General features: G+C 43.4%; 1 protein-coding gene across 1 annotated transcript in view; it reads right to left on the reverse strand.

Moving 5' to 3' along the window:
• Window positions 1-20,985, reverse strand: part of LOC118387543 (BMP/retinoic acid-inducible neural-specific protein 1) — a 168,761-nt gene that overhangs the window by 19,495 nt on the left and 128,281 nt on the right. The window contains exon 6 of the mRNA XM_035776005.2: window positions 2,251-2,487. Coding sequence (XP_035631898.1) covers window positions 2,251-2,487 — 237 coding nt within the window. The remainder of the gene's footprint in view (window positions 1-2,250; window positions 2,488-20,985) is intronic.

A 20,985-nucleotide genomic window follows, 5' to 3' on the forward strand; every position in this document is an offset into this window, starting at 1 on the left:
GGTTTTTCACATTTCTTGGTTTTGTTAGTCTATTAATGTATAGTTTCTTTATTAAAGAACCATGAATAATAACCACACTGTGTTTTGTTCCGCCTCTCCTTCGACACAAGAAAACCGTTACACTGTATTTCAGACATAAGGAAGTGGATGGCGGAAAATGTTCTACTTATTAAAGTCGGGCAAAATAGAGATGCTAGTTCTTGGTCCCAAGAAACAAAGGGATATTCTGTTGAATCTGACAATTAATCTTGATGGTTGTACAGTCGTCTCAAATAAATTGTGGACCTTGGCGTTACTCTGGATCATGATCTCTCTGTTGATGAACATATCAAGACTGTTTCAAGGAGAACTTTTTTTCATCTACCTATCTAGAAATCAGAAACTTTCTGTCCAAAAGTGTGGGAGAAAAATGAATCCATGCTTTTGTCACTTCTAGGTTAGACTACTGCAACGAACCACCCTGGGATTCTCTACCTCAAACCCTATTACAGGGACTGAGTCACTGGCTTATTGGTGATTATTGGTGCTCTTCCATGCCATGCCTACGAAGCATTGATTAGGTTGAGTCACTGATGTGAGCTTCCTTTCCGGGATGGCGCCCCCCTTGGTTTCGTGCCGTGGGGGAGATCTTCGTGGGCATGGCATGAGTGCGTCACTTGAGTAGGTTGAGTCACTGATGTGAGCTTCCTTTCCGGGTTGGCGCCCCCCTTGGTTTCGTGCCGTCGGGGAGATCTTCGTGGGCTATACTCGGCCTTGTCTCAGGATAGTAAGTTGGTGGTTGAAGATATCCCTCTAGTGGTGTGGGAGCAGTGCTTTTGCAAAGTGGGTGGGGTTAAGCTCTCTGGGATATGTGGAACGGTCGCCAACAGCCTGTGAAAGTGCAGGGCGCCAAATTCAAAACGACAAAAATGTCATAATTAAAATTCCTCAAGCATGCAAGTATTTTACACTATTTTAAAGATACAATTCTCGTTAATCCAGCCACAGTGTCTGATTTAAAAAATGCTTTACATCAAAAGCACCACAAATGATTATGTTAGGTCACCACCAAATCACAGAAAAAAACATTTTTTCCAGCCAAAGAGAGGAGTCACAAAAAGCACAAATAGAGGTAAAATTAATCAATAACCTTTGATGATCTTCATCAGATGACACTCATAAGACTCGTGTTACACAATACATGTATGTTTTGCTCGATAAAGTGCATATTTATATAAAAAAATCTAATTTTACATTGGCGCATTACGTTCAGTAGTTCTAAAACATGCGGTGATTGTGCAGAGAGCCACATCAATTCAGAGAAATACTCATCATAAATGTTGATGAAAATACAAGTGTTATACATGGAATTAGAGATATACTTCTCCCTAATGCAACCACTGTGTCAGATTTTAAAAAATCTTTACGGAAGAAGCAAACCATGCAATAATCTGAGTACAGCGTTCAGACAACAAAGCAGCCAAAAAAGATATCCGCCATATTGTCTAGTCAACATTAGTAAGAAATTGAATTATAAATAATCACTTACCTTTGATGATCTTCATCAGAAGGCACTCCCAGGAATCCCAGTTCCACAATAAATGTTTGATTTGTTCGAAAAGTTAATCATTCATGTCCAAATAGCTTATTTTGTTAATCCAAACGCACGTTCAGGACATTTACTCCTGAGGTGCTGACCTGTTGCACCCTCTACAACCACTGTGATTATTATTATTTGACCCTACTGGTCATCTATGAACATTTGAACATATTGGTCATGTTCTGTTATAATCTCCACCAGGCACAGCCAGAAGAGGACTGGCCACCACTCATAGCCTTGTTCCTCTCTAGGTTTCTTCCTAGGTTCCGGACTTTCTAGGAAGTTTTTCCTAACCACTGTGCTTCTACACCTGCATTGCTTGCTGTTTGGGGTTTTAGGCTGGGTTTCTGTACAGCACTTTGTGACATCAGCTGATGTAAGAAGGGCTTTATGAATAAAGTTGATTTAAATTTCATTGAATATAGTTTTTAATTAATTTATTTTTATTTAAACTTTATTTAACTTTATAGTTTAAGGGGGTAAAATAACAAAATAATTAAGCATAATGTTAATTAATGTGTTACAGGTACTCAACAGCAACTTCGATTACCACACCCCTATTGTTTGTGGACGAAGACACATGGCCGAACAAAATTATAGTAGATTGTACAGTAGACTAACAAGACTTACAGTAATCTAGAATTTGCTATCAAATATCATTCCCTGCTTACCTGAGTTCTCAAAGTCCTTGTAGGAGGTTGCCCATGACTCCGCCTGTCCCAGCAGGGTGTTCTCCATGATCTGGATGTCGGTGATGGGACAGTTGCATTGTGGGTACTCGTCAGAACACATGCAGATACACTGGCTATTCCGGCAGACGTACTCCCCCTCCCCGTTACACATGATGTAGCTCAGAGCTGACTGGACAAACTTCTCCTGGAGGTACTCTGGAAAGATGACCTGGAGACCTGGAACACAAAGGGAAATGGTTCATAAGAAACATGTCTAAAACACAGTTATGCTGTTTTGAAAAGGGAGGTTAGTATGAAATTGCATTTGAACTGAAAGTTTAACCTGTACATCTGTGTCAGTGTGGGAATGTTGAGATACAGGTTCAAAATCTATATTCAGTAGCAGTCAAAAGATTGGACACTGTGCTGCCATCCTGTTAGAAGATAACAGATTATTTTATTACAATGGTTAAATTGGATTTTCATTGTGTTCAATGGTGTTATTTGCCCCCTAGTGGCGCTTTCTGGTACTTAGAAAGTCAACGCAAACGGGAAGTTCAGAATTTGTTTTGCACGCATAGAAGCAGCTACAAACAACGCTACGGTGCAGGTCTTTCAATGTAGTTATTTCTTGTCACGCTTCAGCCTTGGAAAAATATTTGTTTGTAAGTTCGATTCAAGCATTTAGCTAATGATGATAATCTTGTTATTGATAGTTTCTTACATATCAATGTTGGTTGCATTTACTCACAAATTGCAATGCCTTTTGTGTATGTCGTTAGCTGTATTACTTTGCTCATGCGTCATGCAAACGAATTGTAAAATATACAATACTGTAGTTTTGTTACTGTTTTTAGTGTAATATGCTTTGTTATTCTACATAGATGGTTATACATTATTAGAGTAATGAAAGGAGCAATTACCATATGGTTAACAATTAGCTATATGGTTTGGCATCATGCCAGATGCATGGTACCTTAGCGCGTGCTTTGTATTCATGCAACTTCAAATGTTTAATGTACATCTACAGTATGTCGGTGTGAATTGAACACTAAAGTATATTCTTTTCTGTATTTTGCAGTTTCACAACATAAACGTTTCAATATATTCATTCAAGAAAAGTCACGCCTTGGGAGTTTTATTGAAGACTTAGTTGTTAGCTATCTGTCTAGTTTTGCATGGGAACGCAACTCAAGGGCAGAATAGACACACCTACTCATTCAAGGGTCTTTCTTTATTTGAACTTTTCTACATTGTAGAATAATAGTGAAGACATAAAAGCTAGGAAATAACACATATAGAATCACGTAGTAACCAAAAAAAGTGTTAAATAAATCAAAATATATTTGAGATTTGAGATTCTTCAAAGTAGCCACCCGTTGCCTTGATGACAACTTTGCACAGTCTTGCCATTCTCTCAACCAGCTTCAGAAGGAAAGATTTTCCAACAGTTTTGAAGGAGTTCCCACGTATGCTGAGCACTTGTTGGCTGCTTTTCCTTCACTCTATGGTCCAACTCATCCCAAACCATCTTAATTGGGTTGAGGTCTGATGATTGTGGAGGCCAGGTCATCTGAAGAAGCACTCCATCGCTCTCCTTCTTGGTCAAACAGCCAATACACATCCTGGAGGTTTGTTGGGTCATTGTCCTGTTGAAAACAAATGATAGCACAAACCAGGTGGGATGATGTATCGCTGCAGAATGCTGCGGTAGCCATGCTGGTTAAGTCTGCCTTTAATTATAAATCAATCACAGACAGTGTCACCAGCAAAGCACCACCACACCATCACACCCCCTACTCCATGCTTCACGGTGGGAACCACACAAATCAAATCAAAGTTTATTTGTCACGTGCGCCGAATACAACAGGTTACAGTGAAACCTTACAGTGAAATGCTTACTTACAGGCTCTAACCAGTAGTGCAAAAAAGGTATTCGGTGAACAATAGGTAAGTATAGAAAAACAAACAACAGAAAAAAGACAGTGAAAAATAACAGTAGCGAGGCTATATACAGTTGCGAGGCTATAAAAGTATTGAGGCTACATACAGATACCGGTTAGTCAGGCTGATTGAGGTAGTATGTACATGTAGATATGGTTAAAGTGACTATGCATATATGATAAACAGAGAGTAGCAGTAGCGTAAAAGAGGGGTTGGGGGGGGCACACAATGCAAATAGTCAGGGTAGCCATTTGTTTACCTGTTAAGGAGTCTTATGGCTTGGGGGTAAAAACTGTTTGTCCTAGACTTGGCACTCCGGTACCGCTTGCCATGCGGTAGTAGAGAGAAGTCTAAGACTGGAGCGGCTGGGATTTTTGACAATTTTTAGGGCTTTTCTCTGACACTGCCTGGTGTAGAGGTCCTGGATGGCAGGCAGCTTTGCCCCAGTGATGTACTGGTCCGTACGCACTACCCTCTGTAGTGCCTTGCGGTCGGAGGCAGAGCAATTGCTGTACCAGGCAGTGATGTAGCCAGTGCTCTCGATGTTGCAGCTGTAGAACCTTTTGAGAATCTGAGGACCCATGCCAAATATTTTTAGTTTCCTGACGGGGAATAGGCTTTGTTGTGCTCTCTTCACGACTGTCTTGGTGTGTTTGAACCATTCTAGTTTGTTGGTGATGTGGACACCAAGGAACTTGACGCTCTCAACCTGCTCCACTAGAGCCCCGTCGATGAGAATGGGGGCGTGCTCGGTCCTCCTCTTCCTGTCGTCCACAATCATCTCCTTAGTCTTGGTTATGTTGAGGGATAGGTTTTTATTCTGGCACCACCCGGCCAGGTCTCTGACCTCCTCCCTATATATAGGCTGTCTCATCGTTATCGGTGACCAGACCTACCACCGTTGTGTCGTCTGCAAACTTAATGATGGTGTTGGAGTCGTGCCTGGCCGGGGAGATCACATGTGGAGATCATCCGTTCACATACTCTTTGTTTTACGAAGACACAACAAATTTGGACTCATCAGACCAAAGGACAGATTTCCACTGGTCTAATGTCCCAAGCAAGTCTCTTCTTCTTGTTGGTGTCCTTTAGTAGTGGTGTCTTGGCAACAATTCAACCATGAAGGCCTGATTCACGCAGTCTCCTCTGAACAGTTGATGTTGAGATGTGTCTGTTACTTGAACTCTGTGAAGCATTTATTTGGGCTGCAAAATGAGGGGCAGTTAATTGCCGCTTTCAGAGGCTGGTAACTAATGAACGTATCCTCTGCAGCAGAGGTAACTCTGGGTCTTCCTTTCCTGCGAAGGTCCTCAAGAGAGCCAGTTTCATCATAGCACTTGATGGTTTTTGCGAAACTTTTAAAGTTCTTGAAATGTTCTTTAAATAATGGACTGTCGTTTCTCTTTGCTTATTTGAGCTGTTCTTGCCATAATATGTTTCAGGAAACTGGGTGTATGTCGCGGGTCACTACTTCACAGGAGAACCGCTTGAACCTTAACTTTTTTTTCCTCATCAAAATGTTGTTATTTTTGGCAGAAATGCCTTCTTGAACTTTCATGTACCTTATCATACTTTTTTGTGTATCTATACCTTTAAACCAATACAGTATGCCTCAATGTCACTGATGGGGTTTTCAGGCTGCAGTTTGTCTTGACAGATTCTGTACATGAACGCATATTGATGAAGTTGGTTTAAAAGTTTGCCCTTGTTTGACTTTGAGCTGACTTTCTCTGGAGGGCTATTCATGATGTGACAAAATGGAACAGTGATTGATGCCTGCTGTCCTGTTGTGTCTTGGTTTATTTAACACAGCAGTCATGTATTACTTGCTCCTTGTGTGTGTGTGTGTGTGTGTGTGTGTGTGTGTGTGTGTGTGTGTGTGTGTGTGTGTGTGTGTGTGTGTGTGTGTGTGTGTGTGTGTGTGTGTGTGTGTGTGTGTGTGTGTGTGTGTGTGTGTGTGTGTGTGTGTGTGTGTGTGTGTGTAAACAGTTTGGCAACACACTGAAAGGATAATTGCCTCTCTTATGTTAGCAGTGACCTAGCCTTGGTAATCTGGAGATGGTTGGACGGAAAGTACCTCTTCACACAGAAAATACAAGCCAATGTAACTTTTTCTTCCTCAAATAAAACTGCATCTTGTCAAGGTAATATATTCGCTTCCGGGTTGGAGCGAGCGGTCGCATCCGCACTTCGGTCCGCAGGTAGTATAACTTTTCATTACATTTCATTACATTTCATTATAGTACAACGGTTTGATTTGTCTAATCTTAGCAATTTCTTCTTAGCTAGCTACATAGCCGTCTTTGTATCAAAGATAATTGCGTAATTATCGTATTTCGTCGTCCTAACGTAGTCTACACTGCTATCTGCCCAGCAGCTAGCCAGCTAGCAAACGTCCACCGTCTACCGAATAGCAGCACTGTAGAAACTATTACACTCAACTGAACGACTTGATTAGTGTAGTGTTAGCTAGCTACATAGTTGTCTTTGCTGTCTTCGTTTCCAAGATAATTGTGTAGTTTAGAGTGTGTAGTCTTAGAGTGATTATCTTAATTTACCGAGGTTAGCCAGCCAGCTATTTGTCGTCCTTAACGTAGGAGACACTGCTAGCTAGCCAACGTCTACCGAATAGAACTTCCGCACTCAACAACCCGGTCGCATTCCGCTTCGCTCCACAGGTAGTATCACATTTTCATTTCATTTCATTACAGCACAACGGTTTGATTTGTTTGATCGTAGCTAGCTACATAGCTAGCTACATAGCCGCCTTTGTATCAAAGATAATTGTGTAGTCTAGAGCGATTTTCTAGGTTAGCTAGCCAGCTATTGTCGTTCTTTTAACGCAACGTAACGTAATCAACACTGCTAGCTAGCCAGCTAGCCCCCGAATATCAGCACTGTAGAAACTATTACACTCAACGGAACGACTTGATTAGTGTAGTGTCAACAACGCAGCCACTGCCAGCTAGCCGACAAAGTCAACAACGCAGCCACTGCCAGCTACTTAAGAACTTAAGGATAGGAATGATGATGGTGTCTAAGAATCGTTGACAGACATGTTCTCCACTTGGTTCTGGAGCTGGTCTCCACCTTCAGCAGTACTGTATCATTTTAATCATTTTAGTCAATAAGATTCTTGCTACGTAAGCTTAACTTTCTGAACATTCGAGACGTGTAGTCCACTTGTCATTCCAATCTCCTTGCATTAGCGTAGCCTCTTCTGTAGCCTGTCAACTATGTGTCTGTCTATCCCTGTTCTCTCCTCTCTGCACAGACCATACAAACGCTCCTCACCGCGTGGCCGCGGCCACCTAATCTGGTGGTCCCAGCGCGCACGACCCACGTGGAGTTCCAGGTCTCCGGTAGCCTCTGGAACTGCCGATCTGCGGCCAACAAGGCAGAGTTCATCTCAGCCTATGCCTCCCTCCAGTCCCTCGACTTCTTGGCACTGACGGAAACATGGATCACCACAGATAACACTGCTACTCCTACTGCTCTCTCTTCGTCCGCCCACGTGTTCTCGCACACCCCGAGAGCTTCTGGTCAGCGGGGTGGTGGCACCGGGATCCTCATCTCTCCCAAGTGGTCATTCTCTCTTTCTCCCCTTACCCATCTGTCTATCGCCTCCTTTGAATTCCATGCTGTCACAGTTACCAGCCCTTTCAAGCTTAACATCCTTATCATTTATCGCCCTCCAGGTCCCCTCAGAGAGTTCATCAATGAGCTTGATGCCTTGATAAGCTCCTTTCCTGAGGACGGCTCACCTCTCACAGTTCTGGGCGACTTTAACCTCCCCACGTCTACCTTTGACTCATTCCTCTCTGCCTCCTTCTTTCCACTCCTCTCCTCTTTTGACCTCACCCTCTCACCTTCCCCCCCTACTCACAAGGCAGGCAATACGCTCGACCTCATCTTTACTAGATGCTGTTCTTCCACTAACCTCATTGCAACTCCCCTCCAAATCTCCGACCACTACCTTGTATCCTTTTCCCTCTCGCTCTCATCCAACACTTCCCACACTGCCCCTACTCGGATGGTATCGCGCCGTCCCAACCTTCGCTCTCTCTCCCCCGCTACTCTCTCCTCTTCCATCCTATCATCTCTTCCCTCTGCTCAAACCTTCTCCAACCTATCTCCTGATTCTGCCTCCTCAACCCTCCTCTCCTCCCTTTCTGCATCCTTTGACTCTCTATGTCCCCTATCCTCCAGGCCGGCTCGGTCCTCCCCTCCCGCTCCGTGGCTCGACGACTCATTGCGAGCTCACAGAACAGGGCTCCGGGCAGCCGAGCGGAAATGGAGGAAAACTCGCCTCCCTGCGGACCTGGCATCCTTTCATTCCCTCCTCTCTACATTTTCCTCCTCTGTCTCTGCTGCTAAAGCCACTTTCTACCACTCTAAATTCCAAGCATCTGCCTCTAACCCTAGGAAGCTCTTTGTCACCTTCTCCTCCCTCCTGAATCCTCCTCCCCCTCCCCCCTCCTCCCTCTCTGCAGATGACTTCGTCAACCATTTTGAAAAGAAGGTCGACGACATCCGATCCTCGTTTGCTAAGTCAAACGACACCGCTGGTTCTGCTCACACTGCCCTACCCTGTGCTCTGACCTCTTTCTCCCCTCTCTCTCCAGATGAAATCTCGCGTCTTGTGACGGCCGGCCGCCCAACAACCTGCCCGCTTGACCCTATCCCCTCCTCTCTTCTCCAGACCATTTCCGGAGACCTTATCCCTTACCTCGCCTCGCTCATCAACTCATCCCTGACCGATGGCTACGTCCCTTCCGTCTTCAAGAGAGCGAGAGTTGCACCCCTTCTGAAAAAACCTACACTCGATCCCTCCGATGTCAACAACTACAGACCAGTATCCCTTCTTTCTTTTCTCTCCAAAACTCTTGAACGTGCCGTCCTTGGCCAGCTCTCCCGCTATCTCTCTCAGAATGACCTTCTTGATCCAAATCAGTCAGGTTTCAAGACTAGTCATTCAACTGAGACTGCTCTTCTCTGTATCACAGAGGCGCTCCGCACTGCTAAAGCTAACTCTCTCTCCTCTGCTCTCATCCTTCTAGACCTATCGCCTGCCTTCGATACTGTGAACCATCAGATCCTCCTCTCCACCCTCTCCGAGTTGGGCATCTCCGGCGCGGCCCACGCTTGGATTGCGTCCTACCTGACAGGTCGCTCCTTCCAGGTGGCGTGGCGAGAATCTGTCTCCTCACCACGTGCTCTCACCACTGGTGTCCCCCAGGGCTCTGTTCTAGGCCCTCTCCTATTCTCGCTATACACCAAGTCACTTGGCTCTGTCATAACCTCACATGGTCTCTCCTATCATTGCTATGCAGACGACACACAATTAATCTTCTCCTTTCCCCCTTCTGATGACCAGGTTTCGAATCGCATCTCTGCATGTCTGGCAGACATATCAGTGTGGATGACGGATCACCACCTCAAGCTGAACCTCGGCAAGACGGAGCTGCTCTTCCTCCCGGGGAAGGACTGCCCGTTCCATGATCTCGCCATCACGGTTGACAACTCCATTGTGTCCTCCTCCCAGAGCGCTAAGAACCTTGGCGTGATCCTGGACAACACCCTGTCGTTCTCAACTAACATCAAGGCGGTGGCCCGTTCCTGTAGGTTCATGCTCTACAACATCCGTAGAGTACCAACCTCCCTCACACAGGAAGCGGCGCAGGTCCTAATCCAGGCACTTGTCATCTCCCGTCTGGATTACTGCAACTCGCTGTTGGCTGGGCTCCCTGCCTGTGCCATTAAACCCCTACAACTCATCCAGAACGCCGCAGCCCGTCTGGTGTTCAACCTTCCCAAGTTCTCTCACGTCACCCCGCTCCTCCGCTCTCTCCACTGGCTTCCAGTTGAAGCTCGCATCCACTACAAGACCATGGTGCTTGCCTACGGAGCTGTGAGGGGAACGGCACCTCAGTACCTCCAGGCTCTGATCAGGCCCTACACCCAAACAAGGGCACTGCGTTCATCCACCTCTGGCCTGCTCGCCTCCCTACCACTGAGGAAGTACAGTTCCCGCTCAGCCCAGTCAAAACTGTTCGCTGCTCTGGCCCCCCAATGGTGGAACAAACTCCCTCACGACGCCAGGACAGCGGAGTCAATCACCACCTTCCGGAGACACCTGAAACCCCACCTCTTTAAGGAATACCTAGGATAGGATAAAGTAATCCTTCTCACCCCCTCCCCCCTTAAAAGATTTAGATGCACTATTGTAAAGTGGCTGTTCCACTGGATGTCATAAGGTGAATGCACCAATTTGTAAGTCGCTCTGGATAAGAGCGTCTGATAAATGACTTAAATGTAAATGTAAATAGCTTTTACTTTAGTGAAAACAGCACCTCTGAAAAAAAAATTGATGTTAATGTGCTATTGAGTGATTGAACTAATTATGTTTCCATACTTGGATTATACTTCACCTTGAGAGCTTCAAGTTCCTTGGTGTCCACATCACCAGCAAACTATCACGGTCCACACACTAAGAAAGTCTTGAAGAGGGCAGGACAAAGTCTATTCTCCATCAGGAGACTGAAAAGATTTGGCATGGGTTCTCAGATCCTCAAAATGTTCTACAGCTGCTCCATCGAAAGCATCCTGACTGGTTGCATCACTGCATGGATGGCAACTGCTCGGTCTCCGGCCGCAAGGCACTACAGACGGTAGTGCGTACAGCCCAGTACATCACTGGGGCCAATCTTCCTGCCATCCAGGACCTCTATACCAGGAAGGCCCTAAAAATTGTCTAAGACTCCAGCCATCCTAGTCATAGACTGTTATCTCTTCTAATGCACGGCAAGCGATACCGGAGTGCCAAGTCCAAAAGGCTTGTTAACAGCTTCTACCCCCAAGCCATAAGACTCCTGAACAGCAAATCAAAGGGCTACCCAGACCCCTCTTTTACGCTGCTGCTACTCTCTGTATATTATCTATGCATTGTCACTTTAACTCTACCTACATGTACATATTACCTCAATTACCTTGACTAACCGGTGCCCCCGCACATTGACTCTGTACAGGTACCCCGTGTATATAGCCTCGCTATTAGTATTTTACTGCTGCTGTTGAATTATTTGTTACTTTTATCAATTTTTTTACATAGCACTTTTTCTCTTAAAGCTTCTTAAAGCATTGTTGGTTAAGGGCATGTAAGTAAACATTTCACTGTACGGTCTAAACCTGTCGTATTCGGCGCATGTGACAAATAACATGTTTTTGTGCGACCTGCGGTAACGCGGTATTGTCCGAGATGGCATAGCAGTTCAGACGTCTTTTGTCCTCGTCTTGTCGTGTCCTGTATATATATATATATATATATATATATATATATATATATATATATATATATATATATATATATATATATATATATATATTTACAACTTTTTTCACATACATTTTATTTTTATTATCCATCAATCATCTTCAAAACACTCTCCTGCAACCCGCCTCACCAATTTATATTTAGAAATAAGTATTATTTACCTCAAATCTGCAATCCTCCAAGAAGCTAGCCAGAAGCTAGCCAGAAACTCCAAGAAGCTAGCCAGAAACTAGCCAGAAGCTTGCCAGGAGCTAGCCAGAAGCTAGCCAGGAGCTAGCCAGAAGCTAGCCCAGAAGCTAATCCAGAAGCTAATCAGAAGCTAGTTCAGAAGCTAGTTAGCTTCTTTACTGGCAAATCGTTAGTATTCAGCTAACCACGGTTTGTGGTCATCAGCTATCCTTTAGCTCAAAAATCTATCGGCAGTTTTGTACGGCGCAGCGCGGCTCGGAACGGAACATACCGGACCAATTTTTCTCTCCATGTCCCTGGATTTCAACTGCTCTCTGGACATTCATACCCGGATCTCACAGCTAGCTAGCTGCTATCCGTGTGACTATCTGCTTTCACCGATTCCGGAGCAAACATCAATTACTCCGGAGCTAGCCAGCTCCGTCAATCACTCCTGAGCTCCGTCAATCACTCCTGGGCTGCAGTCACCTATCCGGACCCGTTTTACTGCCTATGCGGAGCCCCACCGGGCCTTCACAACTGGACTGCCGACGTTATCTACCCGAAGGAGATCCGGCTGGCTCCTCCGTCGCGACGTTACCTGAACGCCCATCTGCGGCCTGCTAAACGTTAGCTGTCTTACCGGCTGCTCTCAGAATAGACAATCGGACAATTTATTTATCTTTATTATTATTATTATGTTTCTTCTTGGGCCTCTATAACTATATCTATTGTTTTTATTTTTATTTTGTTGTGTGATTTGGATTAATCCCCTCTACCACACGGAACCCCACCAATCTACTGACGGAACGCAAGAGCTGGCTAACAACAGACCTCCATCCTATGCTAGCTTGCTACCGATGGCCTGGCTAGCTGTCTAAATCGCCGTGACCCCCAACCAACCTCTCCACTCACTGGACCCTTTTGATCACTCGACTAAGGATGCCTCTCCTTAATGTCAATATGTCTTGTCCATTGCTGTTCTGGTTAGTGTTTATTGGCTTATTTCACTGTAGAGCCTCTAGTCCTGCTCACTATACCTTATCCAACTTATTAGTTCCACCACCCACACATGCAATGACATCTCCTGGTTTCAATGATGTCTCTAGAGACAATATCTCTCTCTTCATCACTCAATACCTAGGTTTACCTCCACTGTATTCACATCCTACCATACCTTTGTCTGTACATTATACCTTGATGCTATTTTATCGCCCCCAGAAACCTCCTTTTACTCTCTGTTCCAGACGTTCCAGACGACCAATTCTTATTGCTTTTAGCCGCACCCTTATTCTTCTCCTCCTATGTTCCTCTGGCGATGTAGAGGTGAATCCAGGCCCTGCAGTACCTAGCTCCACTCCTATTCCCCAGGCGCTCTCTTTTGATGAATTCTGTAACCGTAATAGCCTTGGTTTCATGCATGTTAACATTAGAAGCCTCCTCCCTAAGTTTGTTCTATTCACTGCTTTAGCACACTCTGCCAACCCAGATGTTCTAGCTGTGTTTGAATTAATGGCTTAGGAAGACCACCAAAAATTCAGAAATTTTAATTCCAAACTACAACATTTTCAGACAAGATAGAACTGGCAAAGGGGGCGGTGTTGCAATCTACTGCAAATATCGCCTGCAGAGTTCTGTCCTACCATCCAGGTCTGTACCCAAACAATTTGAACTTCTACTTTTAAAAATCCACCTCTCTAAAAACAAGTCTCTCACCGTTGCCGCCTGCTATAGACCACCCTCTGCCCCCAGCTGTGCTCTGGACACCATATGTGAACTGATTGCCCCCCATCTATCTTCAGAGCTCATGCTGCTAGGCGACCTAAACTGGAACATGCTTAACACCCCAGCCATCCTACAATCTAAACTTGATGCCCCCAATCTCACACAAATTATCAATGAACCTACCAGGTACCCCCCCAAAGCCTTAAACACGGGCACCCTCATATATATCATCCGAACCAACTTCCCCTCTAAATACACCTCTGCTGTCTTCAACCAAGATCTCAGCGATCACTGCCTCATTGCCTGCATCCGTAATGGGTCAGCGGTCAAACGACCTCCACTCATCACTGTAAAACGCTCCCTGAAACACTTCAGCGAGCAGGCCTTTCTAATCGACCTGGCCGGGGTATCCTGGAAGGATATTGATCTCATCCCGTCAGTAGAGGATGCCTGGATATTTTTTAAAAATGGCTTCCTAACCATCTTAAATAAACATGCCCCATTCAAAAAATGTTGAACCAGGAACAGCTATAGCCCTTGGTTCTCCCCAGACCTGACTGCCCTTAACCAACACAAAAACATCCTATGGCGTTCTGCATTAGCATCGAACAGCCCCCGTGATATGCAACTGTTCAGGGAAGCTCGAAACCGTTATACACAGGCAGTTAGAAAAGCCAAGGCTAGCTTTTTCAAGCAGAAATTTGCTTCCTGCAACACTAACTCAAAAAAGTTCTGGGACACTGTAAAGTCCATGGAGAATAAGAACACCTCCTCCCAGCTGCCCACTGCACTGAAGATAGAAAACACTGTCACCACTGATAAATCTACCATAATTGAGAATTTCAATAAGCATTTTTCTACGGCTGGCCATGCTTTCCAACAGCACTGCACCCCCAACAGCAACTCGCCCAAGCCTTCCCCATTTCTCCTTCTCCCAAATCCATTCAGCTGATGTTCTGAAAGAGCTGAAAAATCTGGACCCCTACAAATCAGCCGGGTTAGACAATCTGGACAATTTCTTTCTAAAATTATCTGCCGAAATTGTTGCCACCCCTATTACTAGCCTGTTCAACCTCTCTTTCGTGTCGTCTGAGATTCCCAAAGATTGGAAAGCAGCTGCGGTCATCCCCCTCTTCAAAGGGGGGGACACTCTTGACCCAAACTGCTACAGACCTATATCTATCCTACTATGCCTTTCTAAGGTCTTCGAAAGCCAAGTCAACAAACAGATTACCGACCATTTCGAATCTCACCATACCTTCTCTGCTATGCAATCTGGTTTCAGAGCTGGTCATGGGTGCACCTCAGCCACTCTCAAGGTCCTAAACGATATCTTAACCGCCATCGATAAGAAACATTACTGTGCAGCCGTATTCATTGATCTGGCCAAGGCTTTCGACTCTGTCAATCACCACATCCTCGTCGGCAGACTCGACAGCCTTGGTTTCTCAAATGATTGCCTCGCCTGGTTCACCAACTACTTCTCTGATAGAGTTCAGTGTGTCAAATCGGAGGGTCTGCTGTCCGGACCTCTGGCAGTCTCTATGGGGTGCCACAGGGTTCAATTCTTGGACCGACTCTCTTCTCTGTATACATCAATGAGGTCGCTCTTGCTGCTGGTGAGTCTCTGATCCACCTCTACGCAGACGACACCATTCTGTATACTTCCGGCCCTTCTTTGGACACTGTGTTAACAACCCTCCAGGCAAGCTTCAATGCCATACAACTCTCCTTCCGTGGCCTCCAATTGCTCTTAAATACAAGTAAAACTAAATGCATGCTCTTCAACCGATCGCTACCTGCACCTACCCACCTGTCCAACATCACTACTCTGGACGGCTCTGACTTAGAATACGTGGACAACTACAAATACTTAGGTGTCTGGTTAGACTGTAAACCCTCCTTCCAGACCCATATCAAACATCTCCAATCCAAAGTTAAATCTAGAATTGGCTTCCTATTTCGCAACAAAGCATCCTTCACTCATGCTGCCAAACATACCCTTGTAAAACTGACCATCCTACCAATCCTCGACTTTGGCGATGTCATTTACAAAATAGCCTCCAATACCCTACTCACCAAATTGGATGCAGTCTATCACAGTGCAATCCGTTTTGTCACCAAAGCCCCATATACTACCCACCATTGCGACCTGTACGCTCTCGTTGACTGGCCCTCGCTTCATACTCGTCGCCAAACCCACTGGCTCCATGTCATCTACAAGACCCTGCTAGGTAAAGTCCCCCCTTATCTCAGCTCGCTGGTCACCATAGCATCTCCCACCTGTAGCACACGCTCCAGCAGGTATATCTCTCTAGTCACCCCCAAAACCAATTCTTTCTTTGGCCGCCTCTCCTTCCAGTTCTCTGCTGCCAATGACTGGAACGAACTACAAAAATCTCTGAAACTGGAAACACGTATCTCCCTCACTAGCTTTAAGCACCAACTGTCAGAGCATCTTACAGATTACTGCACCTGTACATAGCCCATCTATAATTTAGCCCAAACAACTACCTCTTTCCCAACTGTATTTAATTAATTTATTTATTTTGCTCCTTTGCACCCCATTATTTTTATTTCTACTTTGCACATTCTTCCATTGCAAAACTACCATTCCAGTGTTTTACTTGCTATATTGTATTTACTTTGCCACCATGGCCTTTTTTGCCTTTACCTCCCTTCTCACCTCATTTGCTCACATTGTATATAGACTTGTTTATACTTTATTATTGACTGCATGTTTGTTTTACTCCATGTGTAACTCTGTGTCGTTGTATCTGTCGAACTGCTTTGCTTTATCTTGGCCAGGTCTCAATTGTAAATGAGAACTTGTTCTCAACTTGCCTACCTGGTTAAATAAAGGTGAAATAAAAAAATAAAAACAATAAAAAACGGCTGCAAATCTGTGTACGCGACCAATAAACTTTGATTTGATTGATATACTTGCGTTTTATCCAAATATGAAAACTGGGCTTTATAATCAGCAAAAAGACACGGTATGAAAAAAAATGCTAATATGTTTTTTATTTTGCTCAGTGCAGCCATCTATTTTTATACATTCTTGTATCTAACAAAATCTTAACAGCAAATAAACAGTTGGAGAATCAATATGAGTATGCCGTTCATTAAATCCACTAAATAAAAGCTCAACTGAAAACTGGTGGGTGGCTTCAAAGTAAATGAAGCTTCGTTCAAAATACATTAAGCTTAATCACACAGTGCCATTTATCAAAGTTCATCATTTGCTAATAAAAATATTGTAAAGAATTAAACCTACCTGTGGTTAGCTTTCCTTATAATACAAAGTAATACCTTTACTTTCGTGTAACTTGACAAATAAATGAAACCATGTCCATCTATAGGTAAGGTTAAAACAGTACAATGCAACCTTCCTCTATGAGAGAAAAGAAAGATCGATAAATGCACACCGTAGTTTTATTGAGTGCAACGTTTCGACCCGAGGTCTATGTCAGTAGGGTATAGGCATACACAGATTTCTATGAGTTCATGTTGTATCTTGCTACTCCGCTCTGTGTCTCAGTATTCTCACGACATTTAATCCCACCGTGTAACTTTGCTTTGTATTCACTCTGTGACAGAATACTCCATTCACAACTGTCGTCCTCATCAGTCCCAGTGCCGAACAGGGGTGGATGAGAAAGGAAGAGAGGGATGGATGGATGGATCATATCTGACCACAAAGAGTTGGATTGCAAAGGGCTCTTTTACCATCAGGCCTGTCTGCGGCCCCCGGAGCCAATATTCATTTAGCTTGATGTATTCCTGGGCTCTAAAATTTAATGTGATTTGTGGGGGAATCCAGATGGCGAGTTCACGGATCGACGCCGCTCGCTGACAGAGGCAGTGCCAGCGGCCGAGTGCAAAATAACACAGAGTTTTTCAACCCCCTTATTCTCCCTCCTAGCACCAGGGCCACTCATTCTCCCCTTTAGATATTACAGAATCACTGCCCAGACCGCAGGACTCACACAGACACTGCTCAGCCAGTCAGAGGACTCTCTCTCCTTCTGCCTCTCTTCATTATTTTCTCTGTCTCTCTCTCTGACTCACTCTCACTGCCTCATTCTCTCTAGCAAACCACCCTCTCTGTCCCACATCCATTTTTCTCTCTCTCTGCAAACTTCTTATTCCCCATCTCTCACTCTTATTCAGTCATAATCGCCCCATCTTATGGTCTCCTCTACCACAAATCAAAATGAAAACAATCTGTGTAATAAAATGAGTCTATAAAAATGTCTTGCACTTTAGGTAAAACAACTTATTTTTATGCTAAAATGATGCCACCCTGAAACACTTAGTCTCCTTCCAGTGTAATAGCTAAATGAGTCCTGGATATTGTTTTGGTAGCACAGCAAACCATCAGAAGCCAGAGAGGCAGCACATCAAGGAGTTTAACTAAAGATTTACTTAATAAAATGGAGGCAAATATCAGAATTATTTTGCCACTGTTTGATAACCTCTAACTTCATGCTCCGTCAGTGCACATAATTCACAGTAAGCCCTCTGACTCACTCTGCCACTAAATAAATAGGACCTTGAATACCAGCTAATCTGATTGCATCATAGGCTAAGGTATTTCCCTCACGTATAACATACATACACTGTGGCAGGACTCAGGCTTCCATGAATGCTAAAAAGTGGCCCATGAATGCAGAAAAGTGTCCTGTGTGAGTGTGACTTTGCTGTCTCGCTCTTTCTCCCAGAGTTTTTGGTATGTTGATGGATGAGCTAGTGCGGGCGGCGGCCAAGCGTTCACGACTCCTCGCTAACACTCGCCGCTCGTTGTGATGCCCCGCTTCGCCTCATAAGATACAGTTTCATCAAAGATTAATAGACCATTGTGTAGCCACAAATTCACAAAATAATCATTATTTAATCCACTGGTGCAATAAAGTGCATTACATTGAATGGGGCATTAAATTACCCCCGGCTCATTTTAGTACCGCATAAAACATGAAAACCCCTAAACTGGAAATCCACCTCTTTTTACTCATCGTAGGCTCGCCCATGTCCCTTGTAATAAAAGGGGCCGCATGGTTGTGTTAAGACCGTAACTGTTAATCTTCTGCTTTGTGCTCCAGCTTTGTTCAGATCAACCTATGACTCCTCTACAGTGTAGCTAATGTTGCTAGTCATCTCCATTTTTTCATATACAGTTTTTTACGTTCTGTCTAGCTTAGTGTGTCTGTTCAAACTATGCCTTGACAGAAAACTGTATTGATTGTAAAAATCCAAATTCTTAAAATGCAGCTTTTTATGGCTCTGGCTGTGCCTTACTTAGAATTGGTTTTATGTCTGTTCTGGGCAAATTATCCACAGTGTTGTCAAACAGGACTGCTGGTGCAGTAGATTATTTTGTAGGAGACCGACAAGCTCATTTAAAAATTAATAAATAGGAATAATGTTCTACATATTGCCCTTGATATCTCCCAACACTTAAATTTAATCACTGGTTTCATTTTGAGAAAATCACACAAATGCATGATGTATTACCTACCTCATCTCTCAAGTAGACAACTGGATTTCATAACATTTTTATGAATACTGGAACACATTATGCAAATACCTAGACTAGTAAAAAGAAATAGAGCACTTCCGGAGCGTATCTGGAGAAATGCATCAATACAACTGTAGTTTACGTTGAATGCACCCCACAATAATGGTTGGGTTGCATGTAGTAACAGGATAATATTCAGTGAAGCAACAACATCGCTCTATATACTGTACAAGTATATACAGAGGAACCTAATAATTATTCTGTTTCCTCAAAGAATAATGAGAGGCTATCGTAATTTCTGTAAAAACAGGAAATTACATATATAAATTGCCCTGGCATTCAGGCCGACTACCGCCTTCTCATAAAAGGCAAGGCAGAAATTGCACGTTGCAGCATTTGGTTGATTGAACCAGGTGGGGAGTACAAGATGAGCTGTCCATGGTGTTGAAATATTGCCAATGGTGCTGAACACTGGACACAGAGACACAGAGAGATGGGTCAGGGCAATACTAAACCGGTGATAACTTGTTTTCTTCTACAGTTCCAACACAGCATCACAACCACAGCGGAGACAATAATGTTATTGATTTATTAACAGTAGAACTTTTACACAATTTTGTAATAGCAGTGCCTGCAGACAGTTGCAAAAATATAGTGCTTTTTGTATTGCTGTTAGCAAATTAATGTCCTTACACAATCTGTAACTATCTGATAGTAATCTCTCAGAGCTCTAGTCATTAACTGTGCAAAGATATGTTTTCACACAGTGAAATTGGAAATGTTTGTTTTTTGTACACTCTTAGAAAAAAGGGTTCCAAAAGGGCTCTGTGGTTGTCCCAATAGGAGAACACTTTTTGGATCCAGGTAGAACCCTATTTGGATCCAGGTAGAACCCTTTTTGGTTGCATGTAGAACCTTCTGTAAAAATAGTTCTACATGGAACCCAAAATGGTTCTACCAGGATCCAAAAAGGGTTCTACCTGGAACCTAAAAGGCTTCTAGAAAGCTCCTTTATTTCTAAGACTGTATTGTGAGAGAGCACAAGCTGCTCAGTCACGTGCACCAGTATAATTTAACACCTTCAGCCATGTGTTCCTGTGCACAGAAGCGCTAGCAGGAACTCGGCTGGTGGGATCTTCCGCTGATATCACACACACACTTTATGGGTTTAGCCACAAAGCACATGTTCGACATGAATCCTGGAGGGGCCTAGACAGAAAGGTGTGACACTGATTTGTGCAAGCTTTAACATTTCCATCTTGGCTGAAAACAGATACAACTACTTGCTATATAAAATCCAATGTCACATGGAAGAAGGGCGATTGAAAGAGAAAGATTTTGATCAAAATTATTAGTATACACTATACTATATATATATATATATATATATATATATATATATATATATATATATGAGAGAGAGAGAGAAATATATATATATATATATACAGTATATATATATATATATATATATATATATATATATATATATATATATATATATATATATATATATATATATATATAGTTGAAGTCGCAAGTTTGCATACTCCTTAGCCAAATACATTTAAACTCAGTTTTTCACAATTCCTGACATTTAATCATAGTAAAAATTCCCTGTTTTAGGTCAGTTGGGATCACCACTTTATTTTAAGAATGTGAAATGTCAGAATAATAGAAGTGAAATTATTTATTTAATTGTTTATTTATTTTATCACAATGCCAGTGGGTCAGAAGTTTACATATACTCAATTAGTATTTGATAGCATTGCCTTTAAATTGTTTAACTTGGGTCAAACGTTTCAGGTAGCCTTCCACAACCTTCCCACAATAAGTCGGGTGAATTTTGGCCCATTTCTAAAAAATCCAGACTACAGTTTGCAAATGCACATGGGGACAAAGATCGTACTTTCTGGAGTTATGTCATTTGGTCTGATGAAACAAAATTCTAACTGTTTTGCCATAATGACCATTGTTATGTTTGGAGGAAAAAGGGCGAAGCTTGCAAGCCGAAGAACACCATCCCAACCATGAAGCATGGGGGTGG

This window comes from Oncorhynchus keta, chromosome 9, assembly GCF_023373465.1.
Source record: "Oncorhynchus keta strain PuntledgeMale-10-30-2019 chromosome 9, Oket_V2, whole genome shotgun sequence".
Lineage (NCBI taxonomy): Eukaryota > Metazoa > Chordata > Actinopteri > Salmoniformes > Salmonidae > Oncorhynchus > Oncorhynchus keta.